Genomic DNA, 25079 nt, shown 5'->3' with positions numbered 1-25079 from the left:
TCCTTGACCATTGAGTTTACATTTTTAAGTATATGTAAAATATACTATAAAGTATATAGAGTGCTGAAAATTTGCAGCCTAAGAGATAATTATATAGCAGTTGCATTATAGCATTTCCAAGGAAATACTGTTAAAAAAATTGTATCCTCAATAAGTTCTAATAGTTGGCAGAAGAAGGAAGGGGTAAAAAACATTAAATTAACATTTGCTTTCATTAATAGTTTCTGTGAATTTTTATAAAAGAATTGATCACAGTGAATTTATTTGGTAAATTATCAATCTCCATATTACACACCTTCTAAGAATGCCTTGGAGTGTCATATTCAGAAACATATCATTAACTTAAAATGGTGTTCTTTCCCTTTTTCAAGAGAACAAGGAATTCACATTTAACTGCTTGATACTAGCTATATTATGTAAATTATTATGGTAAGTGTAATATTATGTAAAAACCTTCCAAGTAGTTACAAAATAGTAGTAGTTATATGAGGATTTATATACAGTGAAATAATTTTTGTTAGTTTATTCAAGAAATCTGGGTGGCTCAGATGGTTAAGCGTGTGCCTTCGGCTCAGGTCCTGATCCTGGGGTCCTGGGATCGAGCCCCACATCGGGCTCCTGGCTCAGCGGGGAGCCTGCTTCTCCCTCTCCCTCTGTCTCACCCCCTGCTCATGCTCTCTCTCTCTGTGTCTCAAATGAATAAATAAAATCTTAAAAAAAAAAAAAAATCACTGTGAATGAAGTTTAGTGATGATTACAGCAGTATCAAGTAAGACGTTTCTCTTAACATTGTAACTATTAAGATACATTACCTGAGTGACCCTTTTCTAAATTTAAGCTTTGAAAAGGAGCGGGAAGGTGTGAGAGTGTGAATTTTGAGGGCTAGATAAAAGTTTGGATTTGTGTCCCCATGAAACTCTTAAAACTTGGCATTTTGTGACAAAGAAAGCTGGGAGGAATGCCTGACCACTTTGCTATTGCCCAGTATTTTCACTTGCTACATAGTTTAGTATGTTTGGATTCATTACGCTTTTGTTGGATAAAGCTGAATCAGTCCTTTTCCTTGGGTCTAAGAAAAATTGACCCAGTATATTCTGGTTTATTCTGTCCTACCAAGTATCATTAGCTATGACTTGTCATGTTTAAGGGATATTAAGAAATATCAAATCCTTTCCTTAAATATTTTTTTGGATGAGGAGGACTTTGCTGGCTGCCCTTAGGAGTTAGCAAATGCCTGTGTCAGGCAGTTCTGCTGTTTTGAGACAGTTAACTATCCTCTTGAAAAGAGTTGCCTGCTCATAGCATTCATAATAAATTTCAGCTGGTTTAAAGACCTACATTAAAAAGCAAAAGTTCATAATAGTTGAAGAAAATGTGAGGATATTTTTAGAGATTTGGATAGAAAAGAATTTCTTGAATAAGCTATGAGAAGGCACAAACCCTGATGGGAAGGACTTGATTTAACCACACTAAAATTTAAAATTTTGGTATGGCAAAAGAAACTGTAAACAAAATACAGTTTTCAGATTGAAGGGCAATTTTTGCAAGCTTGGGATCCAAATACGTAAGGAACATGAAAGAAACAGGAAAACAGACCAAAAAAATATTAAACAGGTCACAAAAGAAGAGATACAAATGGTTAATAATCATATAAAAAGACTACATCATTAAAAATCAAGGAAATACAAATCAAAGCCATGAGATACTACTTCTTACATGAGAGTGGTAGAAAAATTTAAAAGTTGAATAATACCAAGTATTGGTGAAAATGTGGGGCCACAAAAACTCAACTCTTGGCAATACCTAGTAAAGAGAAAAGTGCTCATACCTTGGAACCAACAGTTTCACTTTTAAGTAGATGATGTAGAGAAATTCTCACATGTGCACAAGGAGATATAATCAAGGATGTTCATAGCATCGTTTTTTTTTATTTTATAATAGAGAAATATTGAAAACTTAAATGACCATCAGAGGAAATGGATAAATTAGGACTTATTTGTAATCGGAGAATTGTATAGCAATTGAATGAATCCAATCTACTTACAACAAATTGGACAAATCTCAAAAATATAATTATGAGTAAAAGCAAGTTGAAAAAGCAGTATACAGATACGTAAATGTTAAAATTATGAAACTTTTGTCATGTGTGCATTCATATGTATTAACAGTATAAAAACATGGAGGGGAAGGCTGCACACTAACCTCAAGACAATGGTGATTCTCTGGAAGGAGGAGAATGAGATGAGGGTGGAAGGTGGGGCTTTAGCTATATTTGTAAATAGAAATGTTGCAGAAGTTAATGTCTCTGCTCATCAGTTGGTGAATTAATAGACAAAACGTGGTATATTGATATAATGGAAAACTATTCAGCTATAAAAAGAAACTACTGATATATGCCATGACATGGACACATTTCAAAAACATCATGCTAAGTGAAAGAAGCAAGACACAAGACACCACATACTATATGATCACACTTATTGAATGTCCAGGAAAAGCAAATTTAGAGGCATAGAGTAGATTAATGGTTGCTTGGAACTGAGGTAGGAAAATAGATTAACAGTAAAGGGGCGAGAGGAATTTCACTGGGATGATGAAAATGTTCTAAAACTGATTTATGGTGATGGTTGCACAAGTTGGTAAATTTACTAATAATCATGGGCGCCTGGGTGGCCCAGTTGGTTAAGCGACTGCCTTCGGCTCAGGTCATGATCCTGGAGTCCCTGGATCGAGTCCCGCATCGGGCTCCCTGCTCGGCAGGGAGCCTGCTTCACCCTCTGACCCTCCCCCCTCTCATGTGCTCTCTCTCTCTCATTCTGTCTTAAATAAATAAATAAAATCTTTAAAAAAAAAAATTACTAATAATCACTGAAGTATACAATAGAAATGGGTGAATTATGCAATATGTAAAATGTACCAAAATGAAGTTGTAAAAAGTTAATATTTGTTAAATCCACAAGTGGTGTAGGTAAATCCACAAAGTGTGTAGCTTCATGAATGTATATAGTTGTGTAACCCTTACCCAGATCAAGATCATTTATATTACAGTAATGTGATTATAGTTGACAATGCTGAATTGTATACTTGAAATTTGCTAAGAGGGTACATCTTAAATAAGTGTTCTCACCACACACGAAAAAGGTAATTGTGTGAGGTGATGGGTGTATTATGTAGCTGGATTGTGGTGACTATTTAACAATGTATATGTGTATCAAAACATCAAGTTGGACACCTTAAATTATACCTAAATAAAGTTGGGGTAAAACACCTGATGTGGCACCCCAGAAGGCTCCATTGTGTTTCCTCTTAGCATCCTCCCTTCTCCTGCCTCCAAAGGCAACTGTTCTATTATCATTATATATCAGTCTTTTTTTTGAACTTCATAGAATTGGGATCATATACTTTTGTTTAAAAATACATCTGAGATTCATCCATGTTGTTGCATGTAGTTCATTCTTAAAGATTTATTTATTTTAAAGAGTGAGTACGTGACTGGTGAGAGGGGCAGAGGGAGAGAATCTCAAGCAGACTCCCAGCTGAGCATGGAGCCTGACACGGGGCTTAATCTCATGACTCTGAGATCATGACCTGAGCCAGAATCACCAGTCGGACACTTAATCGACTGAGCCACCTAGGTGCCCCTAGTTCATTCTTTCTAATTGCTGTACAGTCTTCCACTGTAAATATACCAGAATTTGTTCATCCTTCCATTGATTGACACTTTTATTTTACTATTAGCAAAAAAGCTACAATGAATATTGTACATGTCTTTTGGTAAACATACACACTTGTTTCTCTTGGGTATATTTCTAAGAGTAGAATCACTGGGTCATGAGTTGGGTGTATGTTGAGTTTCGCTAAATATTGTCCAATTTCTAAAGTAGTTGTGCCAGTTTATCCTCCCTCTAGCAGCATATGAGTGTTCCAGTTGTTTCACATCCCCCTAAATGGCCCTATGGCATGGGTTTACCATACTTTATTTACCCATTGCCCTGTTGATTGATATTTAGGTGGTTTCATATTTTCAATACTTTGAATAAAACGCTCATGAACTTTTTCGTAGAAGGCAGTGCTTCCGATGAGTTCCATGAATGCTTTCCTAGAAATAAAATTGGTGACTTAAAAGGCATGGACATTTAAAATTGATTCTATTTGTGTTGCTGAAAAATTATACTAAATTGCTTTCCATCCAGCCACATTCTCAATTACCAAGTGTATGAGAGTGCTTGTTTCCCCAGATGCTTCAGTCTCTAGATGTTTCCCATACTTTTAACCTTTGCCAAACTGATGAGGGGAAGAAAACAACAGGAGTCAGGGGACCGTAAAACTTTAGCACCACTTTGCAACCCTTTTCTGGCATCTTTCAGGGTGGTAAGGTAAAGGGTCTGCTGTCCGACACATCTCCTTTGGAAATGCTTTCAGTTTTGAAGGCTACGAGGGGAAGGAGAGGCGGGGTTGATCGCTTAATGGGATCTAGTCAAGGCTTCATGCAAGAAGGATGAAAGAATTCAAGCTCAAATCAGAATGTTGGCTACCTAGATAACACCCGGACTATGTTGGTAAGGGCTAGAGGAGCAGATACAATTCTTTGGCAGGGGCTACTGCCTTTCTTACCTCATTTGATTAGGTATAAGAATTCTTTTTTTTTTTTTTTTTTGAAGATTTTCTTTATTATTTGAGAGAGAGAGTGGAGAGAGAGTATGAGAGGGGGGAGGGTCAGAGGGAGAAGCAGACTCCCCACTGAGCAGGGAGCGTGATGTGGGGCTTGATCCCTGGACTCCAGGATCATGACCCGAGCCAAAGGCAGAGCCAGGTATAAGAGTTCTCAAGGCTAATGAAGCTGCTTAGCGTAGCTAAGCACCTTGGTATAAGAGTTCTTAATTTACCTGTTCACCCTTCCTTTCAGAACTGTCCCAATTTCTGCTGTACCTGCGCAACTTCAGGAGAGTATTTGTTGCCTCTTACGAGGGAGAGACTACAGATCATTGTCTCTTGATGCCCTCTTCGTGCCTGACATGCTACTCGTAGTGGGCATGTAAATTCAGTGAATGACTCACTGGACTTCCCGCGCCCCCCCAACTTTGTAAAGGAAATGTCAGAATAGTATGACAACCTCCTATTACTGCTCCTCAAGACTGGACCTTCCCGGAGAGGGCCAGTGGTGAGCAGCTGAGGACAAGGACCGGCGAGGAGCCCAGCATGAGTTAGTAAGGGCTCCTCTCTGGCCTAACCAGGATAACGGCACAAACGTAAACAATCAAGTGTCTCACTGGGAAAGGAAGGGGAGCAGCAAGCCCGCGGCGCTGATGAGGAAAGGCCAGGATTTTTAAGTCCAGCTCAGAAATGGAGCTGTGGTGAGGACTCCGATTATATGTAAGCAGAGGCTCACAGAGAGGAACAGAAGCACTGGTTACTTCAGAAGCGGTTGCGAGTTTTCATATGCCTCCTACGTAACGGTGGCTTTGGGAGGAAACAGAGTGTTAAGCATTTGCTAGGTGCCATTACCTTTCAAAGTGCTTCACTTCCATTATTTACTTAATCCTGAAAATCCTATGAGGCAGACATTATTAATGCCCCATTTATAGATCAGGGTACTGGGGCTCAGAAAAACTGATTTGTCCAGGATCACACAACTGGTAAATAGTTGAATTGAGATTCTAATTTAGGAATGACTTCAGTGCTGGGGCGCCTGGGTGGCTCAGATGGTTAGGCGTCTGCCTTCGGCTCAGGTCATGTTCCCAGGGTCCTGGGATTGAGCCCCGCATCAGGCTCCCTGCTCAGCGGGGAGCCTGCTTCTCCCTCTCCCACTGCAGCTCTCCCTCTTGTACTCTCTCGCTCTCTCAAATAAATAAATAAAATCTTTAAAAAAGGAATGACTTCAGTGCTCATTCTCTTCACTTGCCACACTGGTATGAAAAATAACATTAAAAATGATAGTAATGTTTAAAATACGCTGATAGCTTACCACACGCCAGGCATTAATTCAACTTAAGTGCGTTATTTCATTTACTACCCCATAAAATAGATGCTGTTTTAATCCACACTTTACAGATGAGGAAACTAAGCAGAGAAAGGTTAAATAACCTTCACTAGGTCACACAGCTAGTTACTAGAAGAGTCCATGTTGAAATCTAGTCCATACTACCTTCTCGGGTCATAGTCTGGAGTGATCTTGCCCAGATGGTTTCTGAACAGCTTCATTAGCCTTGAGAGTATTTGGCTTTCTCCTCTCAGGCACAGGGATCACCTTCTTGTTTACTGTGTGTATAATCCTGCAGGTGCCAGAGGCTTCCAGAAGGCATATAACTAGACTTGGCCCTGTATATTAAGCTACTGTGGGCAGCATATGGGTTGTCTACCATTAGGTGAGATAACTGGAGGTAGCAGTGCTACTTGGATTACATAGTTCTAGGGTAGGGCAAGGCCCCATGCAGCAGGGTCCAGAGCGGGTTTGTCCTGACAAGGATGCGTAGAGAGAAGGGCCTGATCAGTGCCCTGAGCTAGCCCTCCATAATCTGAGTTTGCTGCATCCTGTGAATTCAGTTGTCCATCCCCGCCCGCAGTTGTAGCAGGGAAGAACCAACCCTGACAAAGTCCCATTCCTATTCTCAGGGATAAGTTGCTTGTTTATTCAAAGATAATCTATGTGAGGGACTGTGTGAGCAAATCTGAGAGAAACCATAAGAAGACCATCTTTGCTAAATCTTTATCTCAGTGCTCCCTGAGCACAGACTAATTCTCTGAGAATCCTAGTTTATTCTGTCTTGAAGAGCTTGAAATTATTGGAATTTTGACAGTGGTAGAGGCACTGTAGGGTTTGGATTGTTTTTCTGTCTGTGTACCAGCCTTATGCTGCCCTCTTAACTGCTCCCCTCTACGCCCCCAACAGCCCACATTTCCTGTGTGTCCTGTTTCTCAAGCCCTGGCTCCTTACCTGGCTCCACGGAGCCTGCCCTCACTTGTCCGTTGGCATGGATGCAGAGTACAGAGGCTGGGGAAACCTTGCTGATTTTCACCCAGGGGAGAGTTGTGTTTTTAAGACTATTGAAGAAATGCAAATTGAGGAGGAGAGCTCTCATAGCATTATTCCAAGCTAAGAATCCTTCTGTTATCTCCTATATATAAGGTTTTATTGGTTGAAATGGAGGCTGGGCCTTTATAAAATGCAGGTTTTATAGTAATGGCAGGAGGGAAGAAACCCCTCCAGATAATGGAGTAAAACCATGGAAGCAAAGTCATGGAGCCAAGCCGAGAGGACGAAAGGAAGCTTTAAAATTCTCACTGTTATGTCAAGTCTATCAGTCTAGTTTAGGACAATTACTGAGTTAATTGCTACTTAATGGAAAATACATATTTCAGTGTTCAGACTTCCTAAATCCTTAATTAAAAAGGCATGTTAAATTAAAGTACCAATTAAAAGTACCAATAGAATGGTATTTAAGTATTGGCCACTGCTGCTTAAATTTAGAATTTTACTTCATTGAAAGGACTTTGTTTTGTTTTCTTTTATGAGAGTCTTAACTCTGTAGGATGGTTGGCCACAGGGAAAACCAGAAAGAAGTGCTTTCCTCGAGGCTATTTTCCTTTAAAGGTTACTTATAGACATGGACATTTTACTAAAGCAGTGAGTTGTCTTGAGGATTTTTAGATCATAGGATGACAGAATTTTAGAGTCCAAAGAATTCTTTTAGTCAACACTTTGTTTATATTTGAGAGAATTCATATTCAAAGACTTTTTTATGATCATACAGTGGCAGAATCTAGGCCTGCTGATGCCCAATCTGACACTTTAATATTCATGCTAAATCTTTCTCATGTTATAATGATTGTTGTGATTGAAAGCTTGCTAAAAATAATTGTGTGTTAAGAGTCAGATATTGGGGGCGCCTGGGTGGCTCAGTCGTTAAGCATCTGCCTTCGGCTCAGGTCATGATCCCAGGGTCCTGGGATCGAGCCCCGCATCGGGCTCCCTGCTCAGCGGGAAGCCTACTTCTCCCTCTCCCACTCCCCCTGCTTGTGTTCCCTCTCTCGCTGTGTCTCTCTCTGTCAAACAAATAAAATCTTAAAACCCCCCCCCCCAAAAAAGATATTGTTCAGGTGTAGGAGACACAAAGATAAATAAAAGTGGTTCAACTATCAAGAAGGCTTGGGCTAAGGTAGGGATGGTCAGCAAGTAGGTGGAAGATTGTCCAGTTTGATAAGTATAGGAAAGAGGTATGCCCAAGATGTGTATCAGTCAAGGTCTAGTTGAAGATAAGAGACCACTCCATCAGAAGAGGAGTGACTACAGAGAATTCAGTCTTAAGAATCATTGGAAAGAGTGGAGGAGTATGCTTCAGGCTGATCTCCAGGAATGACTTTCAGAGTCACACTGCAGAAGTAGCACACCAACAGAATGACCACTTCTGCCGTGTCAGGAAGCTGGGGGATTCTGGAAGCTGCTCTCCCAAATGTCAGCCCCAAGGTATTCCCACCTCTGACTACTTGGGCTTAGAAAGTCTCCATCAAATTTGCCTCCAGAGCCATCAGGCCATTCCTGCTAGTTCCTGGCTCTCTTCTTGACTGTGCTCTAATTTCAGGTCTCACCAAGTGGATCTGATTGGCAGAACCAAAATCATACCTGGTATCCTAGTATGGGTAGGGGCCTTTGAGAAATAGTTTTCATCTTTCCAGCCTTTATAATACTAGGGGACCCACAGAAGATTGTAATAGGTGTCTTAATGTAATAGTAGTGTTAATAGTGGTATATATGCATATAATATGTAGAACATATATATGATTTATATAATGCATTATGTACACACACAATGTAATAGTAACATAATGCTCAAAGTAGAGTGAGCCAGTCTATAGAGTCTTTGGGATCCGTGCGTAAGAGGGGCAATCGATCTGCTGGTGGTGGGGAGGAAAGGTCAGAGAATTTAAACTGAGAAGTAGTACCTGAGCTGAGACTCAAAGATGAAATTGCAGATGTCTCAGCTTTTCTAAGGAACTTCAAACCTATTTTGTCAAGTCTATATTCACAAAATACAATCCTCAAACGAGTAACATCAGTTTGACCTTGGAACTTGTTAGAAATGGAAATTCTTGGGTGCCACCCAGACCTACTGAGACAGAAACTGAATGAAGCCCTTCAGGTGATTTTGATGCATGCCAAAGTTTCATAAACTGTTGTGTCTGCACGATGATGAAGACCTATAGTCGGGTAGATTCCTGGGAGAGACTGATGGGGACCTAGTAAGCTATATAAGCGCAGTGATTAAAACCAGTAGTTTCTTGAGTTAAATCTCTGAGTTCGAATCTTGGCTTTTACATTTACCTATCTGTGATGATGAGCTGCTGGGGTAACAATACTTACCCTGCAGAACTGTCAAGTTTAAGTGACATGGCAGGGTATATGCCTCTCACAGTGTGTGACACAGCATAGGCATTTTGTAAAATCTTTTGGAGGAGACTTGACTAGAAGCATCCCTAAATTAATCTTTCTTGGGAAATGTTACAAAGGCATTTCAGAATTGAGTTCAATTCAGAAAGCATTTATGGAAGGCAGTCTGCTCTGTGCTCAGCACTGTGCTTGAACGCTGTGGTGCCTTGGTTCTTGGGAAGAGTACAGATGGTAGGGAGATATGGGTCCTGGCCTTGGGAGCTGTTTATTTTATTTATTAAGAAGACAAGTCCTTAAACAGGGAAGTAACAGTCTAAGATAGTAAATGATTAGGTGTACAATCAGGTGTTAATAATTTGATGCTACCAAAACAGTAAATATTACAGAAGCTCAGAGGAAATCAGTCAATGTGGGCTAAAGTAGTCAGGGGTAAGTTCCTGGAAGAGGCAGATGGGGACATTATATGCTTTTGTGGGCCATTTAAATCAAATTTCTGAGGAGCATATTTCTTTATACAAAGGTTTTTTTTTTTTTTTTTTTTTTTTTAAATTATGAACCTTGTTTAAAGATGTGGAAAATTCAGGAAATAAGGAAAAAACCCCCTATAATTTCACAACTCAGGCACTCATAGCTAGACGTTTTGGTGGGTTTCCATTTAGTGTCTTTTGAAAATCTTTTTTAAAAAATAGTAATTGCTGTTACAGTGTGATAAATCTCTATATTCTGTTTTGAGTCAATTCTTCATAATGCAGTGATGTTAGCATTTCCCCATGTTATTACAGACACAGCCTAATTTTAATGGTGGCATAGGTGTTGGGTCACTTGAGCTTATTAATACTCCCAATTTTTGAAATGAAGTTTGAAATAAACATAAAAGCAATTACTTATATTTCCAATTATTTGCTTGGGATAGATACTGAGAAGCAAATTACTAGGGTATGGATTGTGGACTTTCTTAGTGCTTTGGAAACATTGCCAAATTATTTGCTGGAAGGAGTGGTTGAATTTATGCTCCCTTTCCTCCTTCATTCTTTTTGACTCATTCATTATTTATGTGCTAGGCCCAATTCCAGGTTCTGGGGATATTAGTAGTGAACAAAATAGGCAAAAATCCCTGCCATATATGCTAGTAGGGGAAAACCGATAATAAAGTATATAGTATGTTGGATGATAAAATGTGCTAAGGAGAAAACACAGGAAAAGAGAATAAGGAATGGTGTGGGGATAGGAAAATTATAATTTTAAATAAGGTGATTGGGGAAGGCAGCACTAGGAAAGTAACTTGTGAATGAAGACAGCACATGCCCCATTCCTTGGTATTTATCTCACGGAATGAACAGCAAGGGAAAGGGCCACAAAGTGGAAGCATGGCTTGCATGTTTGAGGAGCAGCAAGTAGACCTGTGTGGCTGGAACAGGGAGTCAGGGTAGGGGGTGGGGGGGCAGAGTAATAGGAAGTGAGGTCAGAGAGTTGCTGGTAAAGGAGGACGTGACTTAAGTAACAGGATTACTCCGGCTGCTGTTTTGAGAACAGTCTGTAGGGAATCAGAGGCAGAAGCAGACACCTGTTAGGTGACCATTGTAGTGGAAATGATGGTGACTTAGACCAGCGTGGTAGTGTGGAGATGGAGAGAAATGATCAGAACTTGAATTTATTTTGAAGATTTAGTTGACGGGATTGGCCGACAGATTGGATCTGAAATGTGGGAGAAGGATCAGGAGTTCAGTTTTGGACATGTTAAATTTGAGATGTCTGCTAGGCATCCAAGTGGAGATGTTGAGTAGTAGACAGTTAGATAAATGAGTCTGGAGTTGGAAGAAATAAATGTAAAGTTGACAGTGCATATTTGTATATGAAGTGATGAGACTAAAAGAGACCAGCAAAAGAGGACATCAAGAAAGAAAAGTGAAGTCCAAGGACTGAGGTCTGGGGCCCTTCAATTGGAAGAGGTCTGCAAGGAGCTTAAGGAGAAGCAGTGAGGCAGGGGAGAGGGATGCTGTGGAAGCCACATAAACAGAGAAAGTGGAACCCATCAAGGATGTCAAAGGGTGCTTATAGGTCAAGTAAGATGCCTGAGGATTGATAATTGATGTTAGGGGTAAGAAGTGAGTTGGTGTGGTCATTAGTACATGAGCAGTTTCACAGCTGTGGTGGGGTAGAAGCTTGATTGGCACAGGCTCAAGAGAGTGAGAAAAGAGGAACTGGTAAGGTGGGTACAGACATTTCTTTGAAGTATATAGCTTTGAAGACAATGAAAGAAATGGGGGGGTAGCTGTGGGGGCTTGACCTTTTAAAAAAGATTTGCAGAAATAACAGTCTGTTTGCATGCTCCTGGGAAAGCTCTAGTAGAGAGGTCAAATTAATAACACAGGAGAATTGGTAGAGCAGTGTTTGAGTTGGTGAGAGGGATGGGATCCTAGTTCACGAGTGGAGGAAGAGCCTTTGCAAGGGGCACGGACAGTTCTTCATGGTAGTAGGATGAAGGCAGCGTCTGTGGGTCAGTGATAATAAGTGGGTAGGAGTAGTGATGGAGGCTTATGGGAGTTCTCTTCTGATTGGTTTTCTCAGTGAAGGGGCAAATGAGGTAATTAGTGGCAATCGAGGTTGGAGAAGGTTTGAAGGGAGAGAGGAAAGTATGAAATAGTCACGGAGGAGAACAAGAGAGTGAATGAATTAAGGAAAATGTGGTATAATTACTCAAGCTCACTTACAGTAAATAATCCAAATTTAAAGCTAGTATTTTAGTATTTTAAGCGTAATAGGGTGATTTTCTCCACCTGGTACAGGGATGCAGGTGGATCATTGGATTTAACAAGGATTGTTGGACTTTTGCCAAGTGAGGTTGACAAAGTAAGAAAGACACAAAGATGTTGAAGATGTATGGAAAGGAATGGTTATAAATAGAATTTAAGCTGGGTGAGGAGGATAGGGTGGGCCTGAGGTGGATCAAGGGCACTGAAAAGGTTGGTATAGTGTCCCTGTGGGATTGAAGAATGAAGACAGAATACTGTAGGGACTGAACTAGAAGGGCAGGAGGTGGGTCATGGTTGGAGGCTGAGGTGCTTGAAACTGATTATTGAGGGAGTTTCAGTTATTGGTAACTGTAGAGTTTGGGTATGACCATGGGAGTGAGTAGTTGAGATTGGGTAGAAAACCTTGGCAGGGAGGAGGCCAAGGAATCAAGAATTCTGGGATTTTGAAGGATTGGCCGTGTGCATACTGAAATCACTGAGACTGTGGTAGGAGTGCTGGTAGAGTGAGGGGCAGTGTACCAGGATCCATGTGACTCAGGAATGAGGAGTAACCCTAGGATTGTAGATGACAGCAGGGCCGAGTGGGAGTGGGGAGTGTAGTCTGGTGAGCTCAGGTTAAAATCTGGGATTTTGGAAAATGAGGAAGAAAGGTCTGGAAGTGGAAACAAGGAACAGAGGCTGCCTACCCTGCCTCCAGGCCAGTGGGAGGGATGGAGAGGAAACACTGACCGCTTGAGAGGCCTACAGAGGAAGCCAGCATTAGGTCAGAGGAAGAATGTAAGAATGGGAAGGGAGCTTAGTGCTAAGAGATTGAGAACTGTGCTGATCACTGACCCAGGAGTGCCAGAAGGCAAGTGAAGGAGTTTCAGTGAGTGTGCCAGTTTTGTTGTTCCTTTGCCAGCTACACTTAAAATTCACTGTACTTGTGATGGATGACATGGTTCTTTGTCTTTTTAATTTTTTTAAACTGCTAGTGTAATTGAATATTAATTCATATAGGAATATACAATTGGGCACGTTTATAAATTGTGATGCTTAAGAGCATGTTTTGGAAGGGTCTGATTTGGATGTGGGAAGAGGAGAAAGATGAGCAAAGCATGTCAAGTTTTGTGGGAAAGTGGATTGATTAGCCTGGCTAGATTTGGGGATTCATTTTTAAGAAACAGATGAAATTGGGTGGTTTGGTCCTTTTTATTTTTTTTAAGATTTATTTGAGAGAGAGCGCGTGCGCGTGCATGGTGAAGAGGGGCAGAGAGAGAAACTTTATCAGACTTCTGCACTGAGTGTGGACCCCAATGCAGGGTTTGATCCCAGGACCCCAAGATCACAACCTGAGCCAAAACAAAAAATAGGAAACTTAACTGACTGCGCCACCCAGGCACCCCAGGTGTTTGGTCTTAATGGCCAGGCTAAGGATTCTAGGCGGTTCTAGCTTTATAACATAAAGGTCATGAAACATATTAAAAGTAGTATAGGTCCTCAAAAAAATTAAATGTAGAATTGCCGTATGATCCGGCAGTTCCAATTCTGGACATATGTCATGAAGAAGTGAAAACAGGGTCTTGCAGAAATATTTACACTCACGTTCATAGCAGCAGCATTATTTTTTAAAAAAGATTTTATGGATTTATTTGGGATAGCGAACAAGAGAGCAGGAGCAGGGGGAGCAAAGGGAGAGGGAGAAGCAGGTCCTCGCTGAGCAGGGAGCCCGACGTGCGGGGCTCGATCCCAGGACCCCGGGATCATGACCTGAGCCAAAGGTAGACACTTAGCCGACTGAGCCACCCAGGTGGCCCTCATAGCATTATTTATGATAGCCACAGATGGAAGAAACTCAAGTGTCCATAGACAGATGAATGGATAAATAAAATGTGGTATTATTACAATGGAGTATTATTCAGCCTTAAAAAGGAGGGAAGTTCTGACACATGCTACAACATGGATAAGCCTTGAAGACATTGTGCTAAGTGAAATAAGCCAGGCATACAAGGATAGGTATTGCATGATTCCATTTCTATGAGGTACCTAGAGTAGTTAAGTTCATAGAGACAGAAAGTAGAATGGTGGTTTCCAGGGGCTATGGGGAAGGGAAAATTGGGAGTTATTTAATGGGTTCAGAGTTTTAGTTGAAGAAGTTTTGGAGATAGATGATAGTGATGGTTGTACAATAACGTACATGGACTTAGTGCCACTGAATTGTATACTTAAAAGTGTTAAAATGGCAAATTTTATGTATATTTTACTCCCTGCTCCCCTCCCCACCCCCACCCCCAAAGTGGTGTAGGATATATAGGTACCATTTGGATATATGGTATAGGTAAGGACTAGGCAGCAATGGCTTGTTTCCAGGGGAAGAGAGGCAGAATTTTGTTGACAAGAAAGTCTTCTGGTTGACGGGCATAGTATGTTTCCTTTGCTGGCATTTCAGCTTTATGTATACTGTATGCAGCAGTTTGGCTTTAGCTTTGGGTTCTGAGTATGGTTTAGAGGTACTTGGGAAACACGTTTTCCAAGTAGGGAAACATTTCTCTGCATTCTTATCCCTTCTGTTTAGCAAATAATTTTTTTTTTTTCATAGAGTATCCAAGGATACCCTCTAGTCTTCAAAATTATTCTAAGTTGTTAATAGGAATTCATCTTTTCATTATCATGTTTACTAGTTGAATTGAGCGCTAGTTACTTTGGAGTCATTTTATTTATATCCTGAACTTGGCAAAGGAGTTTAAATAGAGAAATTGGAAAGCTCTCATTCATAATCTGCTAAGGCCTATTTCATGACAACATGTTTTGGTTATTTGTCCAGATGTATTCTTATTGTTGAGTCACAATAATAACTAGAAGACAGATCAACAGGAGGACATACATAAATAAAACCAGAAAAGAAAGCCACTGTTGGATTCTTGGGAGTCTGATGGATCCAGGCTGAATCCCAGCTCTGTTGCTTAACTGAATTTGTTCTTAGTGAGCCTCACTCTTATTTGTAAAACAGGGATACATCTACTTACCTGGCAGAGTTGTTGTTACGATTAAGATAATAAAATCACCTATGGCAACTGCTGGTATACATAGGCATTCAGTAAATGGTAGCTGTTAGTATTCTAATTATTACTGCAAAAATGTTTAATGGAACTCTGTTTCTGAACCCAGAATGCAAACTTAGAAAGCAAAGAAATTAGCAGAAAGTTCCTTCAATTTATACAGAGATTCACCTCAGGGTTTCTGTAAATCTGGGAGAGTCCCTAGTGCATTTGATGTTTACAGATCATTAGCAAACAGATGCCAGGAGGCAAATAAACTGTAGCTTAAGGATTTTTGAACCACTGACGATGAAGAGAAAATCAGTTTCTGATAAAGTTATAACGTTTCTAAGTAAGTAATGGCAGGCAATGGGAAAATTTTAATTGGGTTTATAAAAGTTTATTTCAGGAGCACATGTATTTCCAATTTGAGGCATACCTATACATCTGTAGCCATCTAATTTATAGTGCTTGCTTATTTCTCCACTGGGGTTAATAATAAAAGAACAACTAATATTTATTGTGTGCTTGCTTATACGCCAGTGTGTCTTTAGGAAGGAAGCCCGTAGCATTCAGAGGCTTGTTTTCAATTGGATATTTTAAAATTGGCCCTTTATCCACTTAGAGAGACAGGGTATTTAATGAGTTCATTCTGTTTATTCTGTTATGCCAAAGTATTTGTTAAGCATTTGTAACAGAGAAGACCTTCTGTAGCAAAGCTAAGTAGAGCATGGGCCCTGACCTCAACAAATGCTGACGCGCTGTCCTCTAGACTGTTCAGAAGGGGCTTGTGGTAGCATGAGATGAACCACGGTCTAGTCCTAGATTCCACATGTGGCCACTTCGTCCCTGAAGTTTTTTCTGTCCTGGTCAGAATTAGGTTTGACGCCCTTCTGCTAATCCTAGCACAGCACTTTGTCAAACTCCGTGGTTAATTAATTTGGTGGATTCTCCATTTGGGTCACACCGTATACTCCGTGAGAGCAAGGACTGGCTTTTTATCACCTGGGCCAGTCACATCAGTGTGTTTGTGCTGTGAATAAATGCTAATTTTCAAAGTTTGGACAAATGGTAACCTATTGCTTTCTTTAACGATGATGCGCTTACGGTAGTCCCAATATCACAGCATTGTCATGAAGATTAAATTAGAAACTGTGTATAAAATGCCTATCCCCGTGCCTGATACATGGTGGGTATGCAATCAGTAGTTGTATTTGAGTAAATAATGAAGTTATCTCTTTCCACCAGATTTGACAGATGTGATATATCTATTTATGAAGACTGTATGCAATGATGTCACGTTTGTAGTACATAAAGGGCACAGCTGTCATTTAGGTTAAGTCTGAAGTAATTATTCACCTTGGAATAAAAATTGGACACTTAGGGTGCTCATTCAGAAACAAGGGCTAAAATGAATCCTAACTCACAGGGAAATTAAATGGAAACCTGAGATTATAACCATTAAAGAAAAAAGGTCCTTCATCAATATTTATCAATTTGATAGATTTTAGGAATTAGTTCCAAACCTTGAACTCATTTTTAAAAAAACCTAAATATTTAAATAATAAAGTTGAAAACTAAGATATTCAGCGGGCAAAAAGAGAAGTATAAGTGAACATATTCTCTGGACTTTTTTGTTCTCTCCAGCACACTCTCTCTTTCCATTTTAAAGCTCCCTTTTAGAATTTGACTTATGTTTGATTTTTGGGTTTATGTGGCATAAGTTTGGTTGAGAATCAGATTTATATACCTTTTGTAGATGGAATTAGTTATGAAAAATACTTCAAATTATTGGTAAGTAGTGGCATTTGCTGGTCAAAATCTATCACCATTCTCTAGAAAGAGAGATGAAACTCCCAAGATTTTACTGCATAATGTCAGTGGACTCATTATTTGTAGAACAGCTGATGCATTTAGGACTTGTTGATTCACTTAATTGGTAACTGTACTACATTCATAACTCCAACAACTGAAAACAATAGGTCAGTGTCTGCTGTTTATGCATAAATAGTCACATCAGAGCAGGATATGTCTGAAAGGCAGAATCTGTTAGTTTGAGGAGGAATCTGGCACGTGAATGTGGTTCCATTGCTTGCCATACTGAGGTGGGTTGTGCTCTCCTTCCCTGAATAATGCTATTTGGGTTTTTATTATAGGTGTAGATGGTGAACTGGTCCTGTGTTATCAGGCCGGCTGCTGTGAAAGTGTAATATTTGAATGTGTTTTAAATGCCGACGTGGAAGCAAAAGGCTGGAATAGAAACATAGTTTTAAAATTAGTGAGGACTGGTGCGCCTGGGTGGCTCAGTCGTTAAGCATCTGCCTTTGGCTCAGGTCATGATCCCAGGGTCCTGGGATTGAGCCCCACACGTCGGGCTCCCTGCTCAGCGGGAAGCCTGCTTCTCCCTCTCCCATTCCCCCTGCTTGTGTTCCTGCACTTGCTATATCTCTCTCTGTCAAATAAATAAATATCTTTAAAAAAATAAATAAAATTAGTGAGGACTAAGGTTCTTATGTCTTAGGGTCTTCATGTTTTAGGGCAAAAAGTTAATACCTGGAATAATTTTTAAGAAATTCCAGTTGTACATGGAAACCAAATGTTCATTTAAAGTACTTTGAAATGACTTTTTTTTTTTTAATTAGTGAAGTATACTCTTGTGATTTCAGGATAAAATCTGCATTGTGAAATGAGCAGTTTTTGTTTGAAGCAAGTAATTTTTAGTTTAAAAACATTTTTAAAGGAAAGACAACATAAATTATTCTGTTTCATTGTTAAGGAAAAGGAAATCGTGTTGATGGGTTTTTTTTTCTATGTAAAACATTTGAAACATTCCTTTCAAAAATATATTTTTAATTAAATTTTAACTATCATAAATGGAACAGTTTACTAGGATAATTGTATTTAGTTAAAATGCTAAACTATTGATTCAGGTATTTTATAATATAACGTGAGTGAAGCTGACTCTTTATAGCAGCAATGAGTTTAATAGGGAGTGTCCTTAAAGCTGGAGTCCAGCTTGTAATCATAGTGTCAAGAAACTTTTTAATTTTACATTATACAAAAAAAAAAAACTTTTCTTCTTGAATATGAAAAAAATCTTATTTCTGAGTGTGTTTGGGGAAGATTGAGCTTGTCCTCAAAATGTGTGACTTCTCAGACTACTTTCTGAGCATATACATTTTCAGTGTATAAAATTTGAACATTTCATTAGGGAAAGAGCAGTGTAATGGACTATCCCCTGCTTGCAGCATATTCCCATCTTCTCATCTGGAAAATTAAATCTGATTACAGCTTGGATTAACATTTATGGTTGTGGGGGAGAGGAAGATAGTATCTTAAACTACATGAAATTGAACAATGAAGATTATATCGTTTATGGCGAATTTTTAAGTCTTGCTTTTAAAGGGAAGCGTTCTTATAATTGTAAGCTTTAAATATGTTCAATATTTTGTTTCTTACTGACTGAAATATCCTAGGGATAATGACTGGGTAAATTTTAGTGGGCATTAAATGTAATTTTTTTTGCCTTGATACCTGCCATGTTAAAAGTGAAAGCAGTGTAGATTCCCGTGTTAGCAGCTGCATTTGCTTGCAGTCTCTCTTAAATTTCCTAAAAGAGCTCCAGTTATGGACGATTGTAACATTTGGTTCGTATGCAGTTGTCACACATTTCATAGAAAATGAAGTCAGTGTATTTTTCAATAATCAGTTAAAGCGTCATGCCTTGACCCTTCAAATGGAGTCATTGGTGCGACAGAGAGAAACAGGAAAATAATTTGGTAAGGGGTGTGTGTGTGTGTGTGTGTGTGTGTGTGTACACATACTAGTTACTGATCTACAAATGAGCCCTCATACATAACCACAGTACTTTTATGAATTATTTTGCATTTCTGTTGTAAAAGATCTGTCTACCACGTTTTCTAGGAACTTTAAGCCTAAGGCAGAACTCAAGGTTTTGGAGCCTGTGTAAAATAATTTATAGCACCGTTCCAGCAAGTCTTGCCCAAACTCTAATTCTATTAATTAAACATCCTGTGGCAATCTGGTATATCTTAAAGATTTAAAGTATGTTACAGTAGAAGACTAGAAAACATGAACAATTGAGGTCGAAGAAAATTAACCTTTCTTAAAGAAAAAAAAAATCAAGACATAGTTGTTCTGAGACTTTTCTTAATTTATTTATTTTTCCCCTGTGAGGACCTAGCCTCTTAAGCATGGTCACGTTACGCGCCTGAATCAGCTTGTGCTATTGGGAGTCCTGTGCTGTGAAATGTCTGTGTTAAGTATAGAAATGCTTCTTGTGGCCTCCAGTGGAAGCAGTTGGTGCACACATGTCTTTGTGGAGACCTCCTCTTGCATGGACGTGGTGCTGGAAGAAGGTAGTGGCCCATCATGTTGATTTGATGCGAAGCCTTATTCCAGAGCCAGCTGCCTCTTTTAGGCTTACGTGGTTAAGAGATATATGGACTCTACCATACCATACATGTTGTGGCAAGATAAGGTATTTTAAATACGATATTTTAGGTTGAAAAGTATTTTCCTGGGAGATGATGAAATTGATTTTTAATTTTAAGAATCTACTACTTAAATCTGGAGAAAGTTGCTGAGAGAGAAGGAAAAGGAATGTTCTTAATTTTCTGTCAGAGGGACAATTCTTCGAGAAAAAGCTTGACATATGCCCATGACTCTGTTCTTTCTGCCAATTGCCTAAGCAAATTGTTGCTTTTTTCCTTGGTAGTTCTCTGATCTGCAGATTTTTGTGTTGAAAGTTAGCTGTTTGGTGACACTGCATTTGGCGGTGAGGGTATGAATGTGAGAAGGTGTTTTGGAACATTAGCAATTATAGTATTGGATGGTGGATAAAGAAATAGATACATAAATATTAGACTGATGCACACTTTTCCAGTGTATGTTATTTTCCATATAAAGATATAGAACATTTCATAAAATGTTCCCAGACCATTTAAAACTCAAAGAAATGCAGCTGATGCAATGAAATACATAGAGTACTTGTAAAAACATACAGACACGCAAGTGGATTGCTGCCAGACAGAAAATTTAAAGGCGGTTTGCTTAACTGCAGGGTGCTAGGTTTTGTACATGTGCCATGCTGAAACTGTTAGTAAGGCGGGTGTTGTGTTGCTTGAGAAAAGCAGATTGTATTTGGACCTTTTAAACTCAGATGTTTCCAATGTCGATATTTTGGTGACATTATGGCATTGTGATCGACTCAAAGTGAAAAAAGATGATTTCAACCCACTGTGCAAAATAGACATTTTAAGAAAACTCAAATTATTTTCAGTTTTTTGTTAATTTTTACAAAATGGCTTTCATAGTTTTATGAACTATCAGGTTGGATCTTTGAGCTAATTGAGTGGAACTTTTTAGGTTGGGCTTTTGTTTTTAAAAAGCATTCACCCCCCTCCCTTTTTTTTTTTTAAATATTGCTTTAGAGAGTATTAAGAACCCATAAAGTTTGCTTTTGTAAACCTCAGGGCCTTAAAGGAAATCACAAGCTTTATGCTTGGACCATAGTAAATAATAATCCATGTATTATCTTGGAACATGATTCTGTAAAAATCTGGGAATCTCACTCTGGGCTGAGTCTTAGGACAGTTGAAGGAATTTGGTTGATGGTGTTTGTTGTCCCTGCCGCTGAGGCAGTGTTTAGGATTTGCATGACTATCATCTTGGCATTCTATGGTCATCTTTACCTTCAGTATATTAAAATAAGTGGATTTTTTTTCATCCATGTTTCCTTCTCTTTTTAAAATTCTGCTATATTGTATATATGCATAAAATACATTTTTAAAATAAGTTAATTATTAATATAGTATCTTAACATAGTTGACTAAAGATGTAAAAACCTTCCTTCTCCCACCTATAAACAAGAAACTTTTTAAAATTGAAGAATATATCATAAATTTTGGTTTCTGACATCCATCCCCTCACAAAGTGGTGATTAAAAAAATTAGTCTTTGGTTTTATTCCATCTTGATTTCCATCAGTATTTGTGGTTCCTGAGAAGCACAAACTACTGCAAGAAGAGATGATATTAAAGATTTGTATGTGAGTCATTTCTATGTGAAGTTTTCTGGTTGAAGAGTAAGTGTTAACCACGTGACAGTTGGAAGAAAAAGAATAAGCCTTATTCTGTGGCTTTCCCAACTTCTGTTTTACTGTGTCCTCAGTGGCTTACAAGTGCTTTTTTCTGTTTTTTTCAGTCTTGGGAGCATATTTTAAATCCTAAAATACCAGCTTTTTCTGCCCCAGGGTGATTTACCTATGTTTTAGGGATTATAACTGCTACCCTCTTACTTAGGCTCTCCCATCTCCCAACCCAACAGCAAGCACACTTTTAGAGGTGTGTTAGGCATCTGGTTGTCCCTTTGCATCCTGCTAATTCTTCCCTGTAGACCTAGTGCTTTTCATGCCACGCCGTTAGCGCCCTCTGGCCTCCTCTCTCAAGTGGACCAAGTCCTTGTGTGATTTCAGCCCTTCCGGCCAGAGAGAAGCAACAGTTTCTTCCTCTGGCACACTAGGGCAGCCCTGCATGGAGAGGACCACGCCGGCACTCTGCTGGTCACAATGTAGACATGGCCTTTGTCCCATTGAGTGTTTGCACATGAGGGTAAGGAAAGAAATTGATCCCCAGTTTTTAAGTCAACCAGAAGATCCCTCAAGAGCTGAAATGGTCTACAGATAGTTTCATCTCTTTTGGACCACCCATTTTTGGAAGGTCTGCTTTTTTGGTATGCCCTTTTGAATACTCCTGCTTTTGTTATTAGCCTTGGGTTTTGAAAAATAACATCCATTTGACTTTAATGACTTGAAAACTGGTATTTTTAGGATTTAAATGTAGTATGTGAATAGGCCCTTAGTTTTTTCCCTTTTTGATTCTTCGCTGCAGAAAGATTAACTGCATTTTTGTCTTGTGATTTTGGAGGGTTTTAACTTTTATGTGGATTCACTCTCACAGAGAGTAAATTGATGTTTTAAAAGATAGCTAAGAAAACTGAATAGTATGTTTTGTGATCAGTGTGTGAGGGGACCCTCAAATACTGTGCTTTTCCACTGATATGTGATTTTTCAAATACATATTATTCTTGTCACTCCCCATAATGTGTCTCTGAGGAACCAAATCTCTTTCTCTTATTAGAAAAGAATGAGTGTGTTCCTAATCAATAGCAAATGGAGTGCTAATAGCATTTAATTAGTACAGTTCTGTATTGACTTACAGACGATGGCATTGGATTATCTTGCAATTATGATTGAAGAATCAAGTGACCCCTTTAGTAATTCCATTTTAAGCAGATGGTCATAAAAGGTGTTTTCACCTATGTATTTTTATAGTTGATGAGCAAGTCTAATTATGTTAGGTAGAACATAATAATCTCATTTCATGATATTTTGTTTGTACTCACAAGCCAAAAGTGTATTGTTTGGTTCTGTTTTGAAGAAAACTTCATCCGGTTTTATCTGTATTTTCAGGAGTTCATAAGTATTTTGGTAAGGATACGTTTTATTTTTAAAAGCAAAGAGTTTTGTATTTGTTCTTTGAAAGAATTCTTCTCCCACTCCCTGCCACCTGCCAGTGTGCACGTGCACACACACACACACACAATCTGAAACTGGTGTTTAAGGTGGTTTATCAAGCACACATCTGTAACTGTGAAAAGGAGGCTTCTGATTAGAGAAAAAAAAGTCAAGCCAGGTTTAGGACTCATTTTCTCTGGAAAAATATATTGAGGGCAATTTGCAGCAGGCAAGATTTTTGCATTAGGTAATAGTCTAAAGTTAACAGTAGCATCAGGTCTTCAAAATTTTTCTTTTTTATATTTCTGGAGGAGGGTAATGGGAGTGCCTTGCCGAGTCCTTCCTTGTGCTCATCAACATAGCAGCCTCAGCTGCCCCCCTTGGATCCCCTGCCAGGGCTGCTATCATCTTCTGATCAAATATTAATGTGTGATCCTCTGCTTGCTCACTAATCCAAAGCCAATTAATATTATCTGTCAATTATTTACAGATCCTGAGGTGCAGAGGCAATTCCCGGAGGACTACAGTGACCAGGTTCGGAATGCGTAATTAATTTTTTACATGACAAAATTTATTTCAGAGTTGTTCAACATATTATTACTGTTCTTTTTACTGAAGGAGATAAATGAATTTTTAGAGGGAAGAGAAATAGCAATTAGGAACCCAAGACAAAAAATAAAAACATATTGAGGTCGGATTGAAAATATTGTGCTAGATTTGGGGTGTTACCTTCAGGGGGAAAATCCACAGAAAGTAAGGAAGAAAATCTATCACGAATTTTATTTTTTTACTTTGAGGAATGCTGTAGTCTGCAGTTCATTAGGAAATCCTTTTTGGATTGCCTGTGAACTTTTTTTTTCTTTTTTTAATGCCATTTAAACAGTCAAAAACCAGTGTAACAAAAACAGGAGGAGGAGGGAAGTTTATAACATTTCCTGGAATTTGAAATAGATTATGAAATTGTGTGTTATGGTAGTACTCCAAGAAGAAGATACACATTCAGGAATGGTCTTCTGGGTGGGGTTCTAATGACGGTAGGGAAAGTTGAGGTTGGCTGGTTGGCCCTGCCATCTCGAATTTCCTGTATCCTGCAAGCATGGAATGGAGTGGAAGGGACTATTTTAATCACAAGGTAGTGCTGAAGTTCTGATGCTGCTCTATTCTTGAAAATTAGATCCAGGTTATACATTCTGGATTCCAGTGTGTATCTTAAGAAATATTAGGGATGGTTTATAGCTTTTCTGGGGGAATCTTACATTTTTAGTTCAAATATGCAATTTGCTATGCTTTTTTAAAGCAGTTTCAAGATAGAAGCATCCTTGATTACACTGAATAAAACAACTTTATAAAACCATCCATTGTATTTTGTCTGTTAAGAAAAAATGTCCTTGAATGGAATAGAACTATCCAGTACAATAGTAGTTACACCTTTGCAATGTGGCCTGTTGTATGAGGGCAAGGTATCTGAGACATCTTTATGAATACAGGGGACATAATGTGACCAGGAATATAACTGGATAATCAGTATAATGAGACGCTTTGTAATGAGATTTTATTGTACAAGAACCCAAGAGAACTGGTATGGTTTGCTTTGTGTGTGATCTCAAGACTTTTAAATGAGATTTAAAAAATACTAATCTTCTCTAACCCTTGCTTCATCTTCCAACAGGAGAGTTAAATTTTTATCTTGCCTTAATTGCTGTGTGATTGAGCCCATTGGATTTAAACTACACAATCCAAAGATTATAGGACCTCTTTATTAATAATTTTTTTCTCATTAAACAGTGTCTAGAAGGTGGAAAATTTTAAAGTGTTGTTTTGAATAGACTTGAGGCCATAGCTCTTAAGAAAATCATTATTCTAAAGTTTTGTGGCTCAGTAAATAACCTTTGTGGTTCCAAGTTCTGAATTACCCAACAAGAGAAAATTTTGTAGGACAAAACTGAAAATAACATGGTTAACATCTGGATCTGTTCCTTTAAATCTAGTTTCTTACTACATCTGAAACTTTTTGATCAACATGGTTTTTTTTTGTGTGTGTAAATCACATGGGTAATAACCACATGGGTAATATGCTCATGACAAAATATTTAGGAAATATAAATAAATCAGAAATAAATTTAAAAAAGAATGCAAAGAAAGAAAATACAAGTCATCTATAATTTTAATTATAGATATAGATATAGATATAGATATAACTCAGAGATAACCACTATGACAATTTAGTATTTATGTTATGTTAGTCACCATACATTACATCATTAGTTTTTGATGTAGTGATCCATGATTCATTGTTTGCGTATAACACCCAGTGCTCCATTCAATACGTGCCCTCCTTAATACCCATCACTGGGCTAAACCATCCCTCCCCTCCCCCCCCCAAATCCC

General features: G+C 38.8%; 1 protein-coding gene across 4 annotated transcripts in view; it reads left to right on the top strand.

Moving 5' to 3' along the window:
* The window catches only part of DENND1A (DENN domain containing 1A), a 498746-nt gene that overhangs the window by 107079 nt on the left and 366588 nt on the right, over positions 1–25079 (top strand). For 2 of the 4 annotated variants that reach the window (XM_032418252.1, XM_032418249.1), the window contains exon 3: positions 23182–23225. The exons of the other annotated variants lie outside the window; for them this stretch is intronic. In XM_032418252.1, coding sequence (XP_032274143.1) covers positions 23182–23225 — 44 coding nt within the window. The remainder of the gene's footprint in view (positions 1–23181; positions 23226–25079) is intronic. 4 annotated transcript variants of the gene reach the window in all.

This window comes from Phoca vitulina, unplaced genomic scaffold (assembly GCF_004348235.1).
Source record: "Phoca vitulina isolate PV1807 unplaced genomic scaffold, GSC_HSeal_1.0 scaffold21, whole genome shotgun sequence".
NCBI classification, from domain to species: Eukaryota; Metazoa; Chordata; class Mammalia; order Carnivora; family Phocidae; genus Phoca; species Phoca vitulina.
Note: the sequence above shows the minus strand (reverse complement) of the source record. Positions and strands in the feature narration are given on the sequence as shown.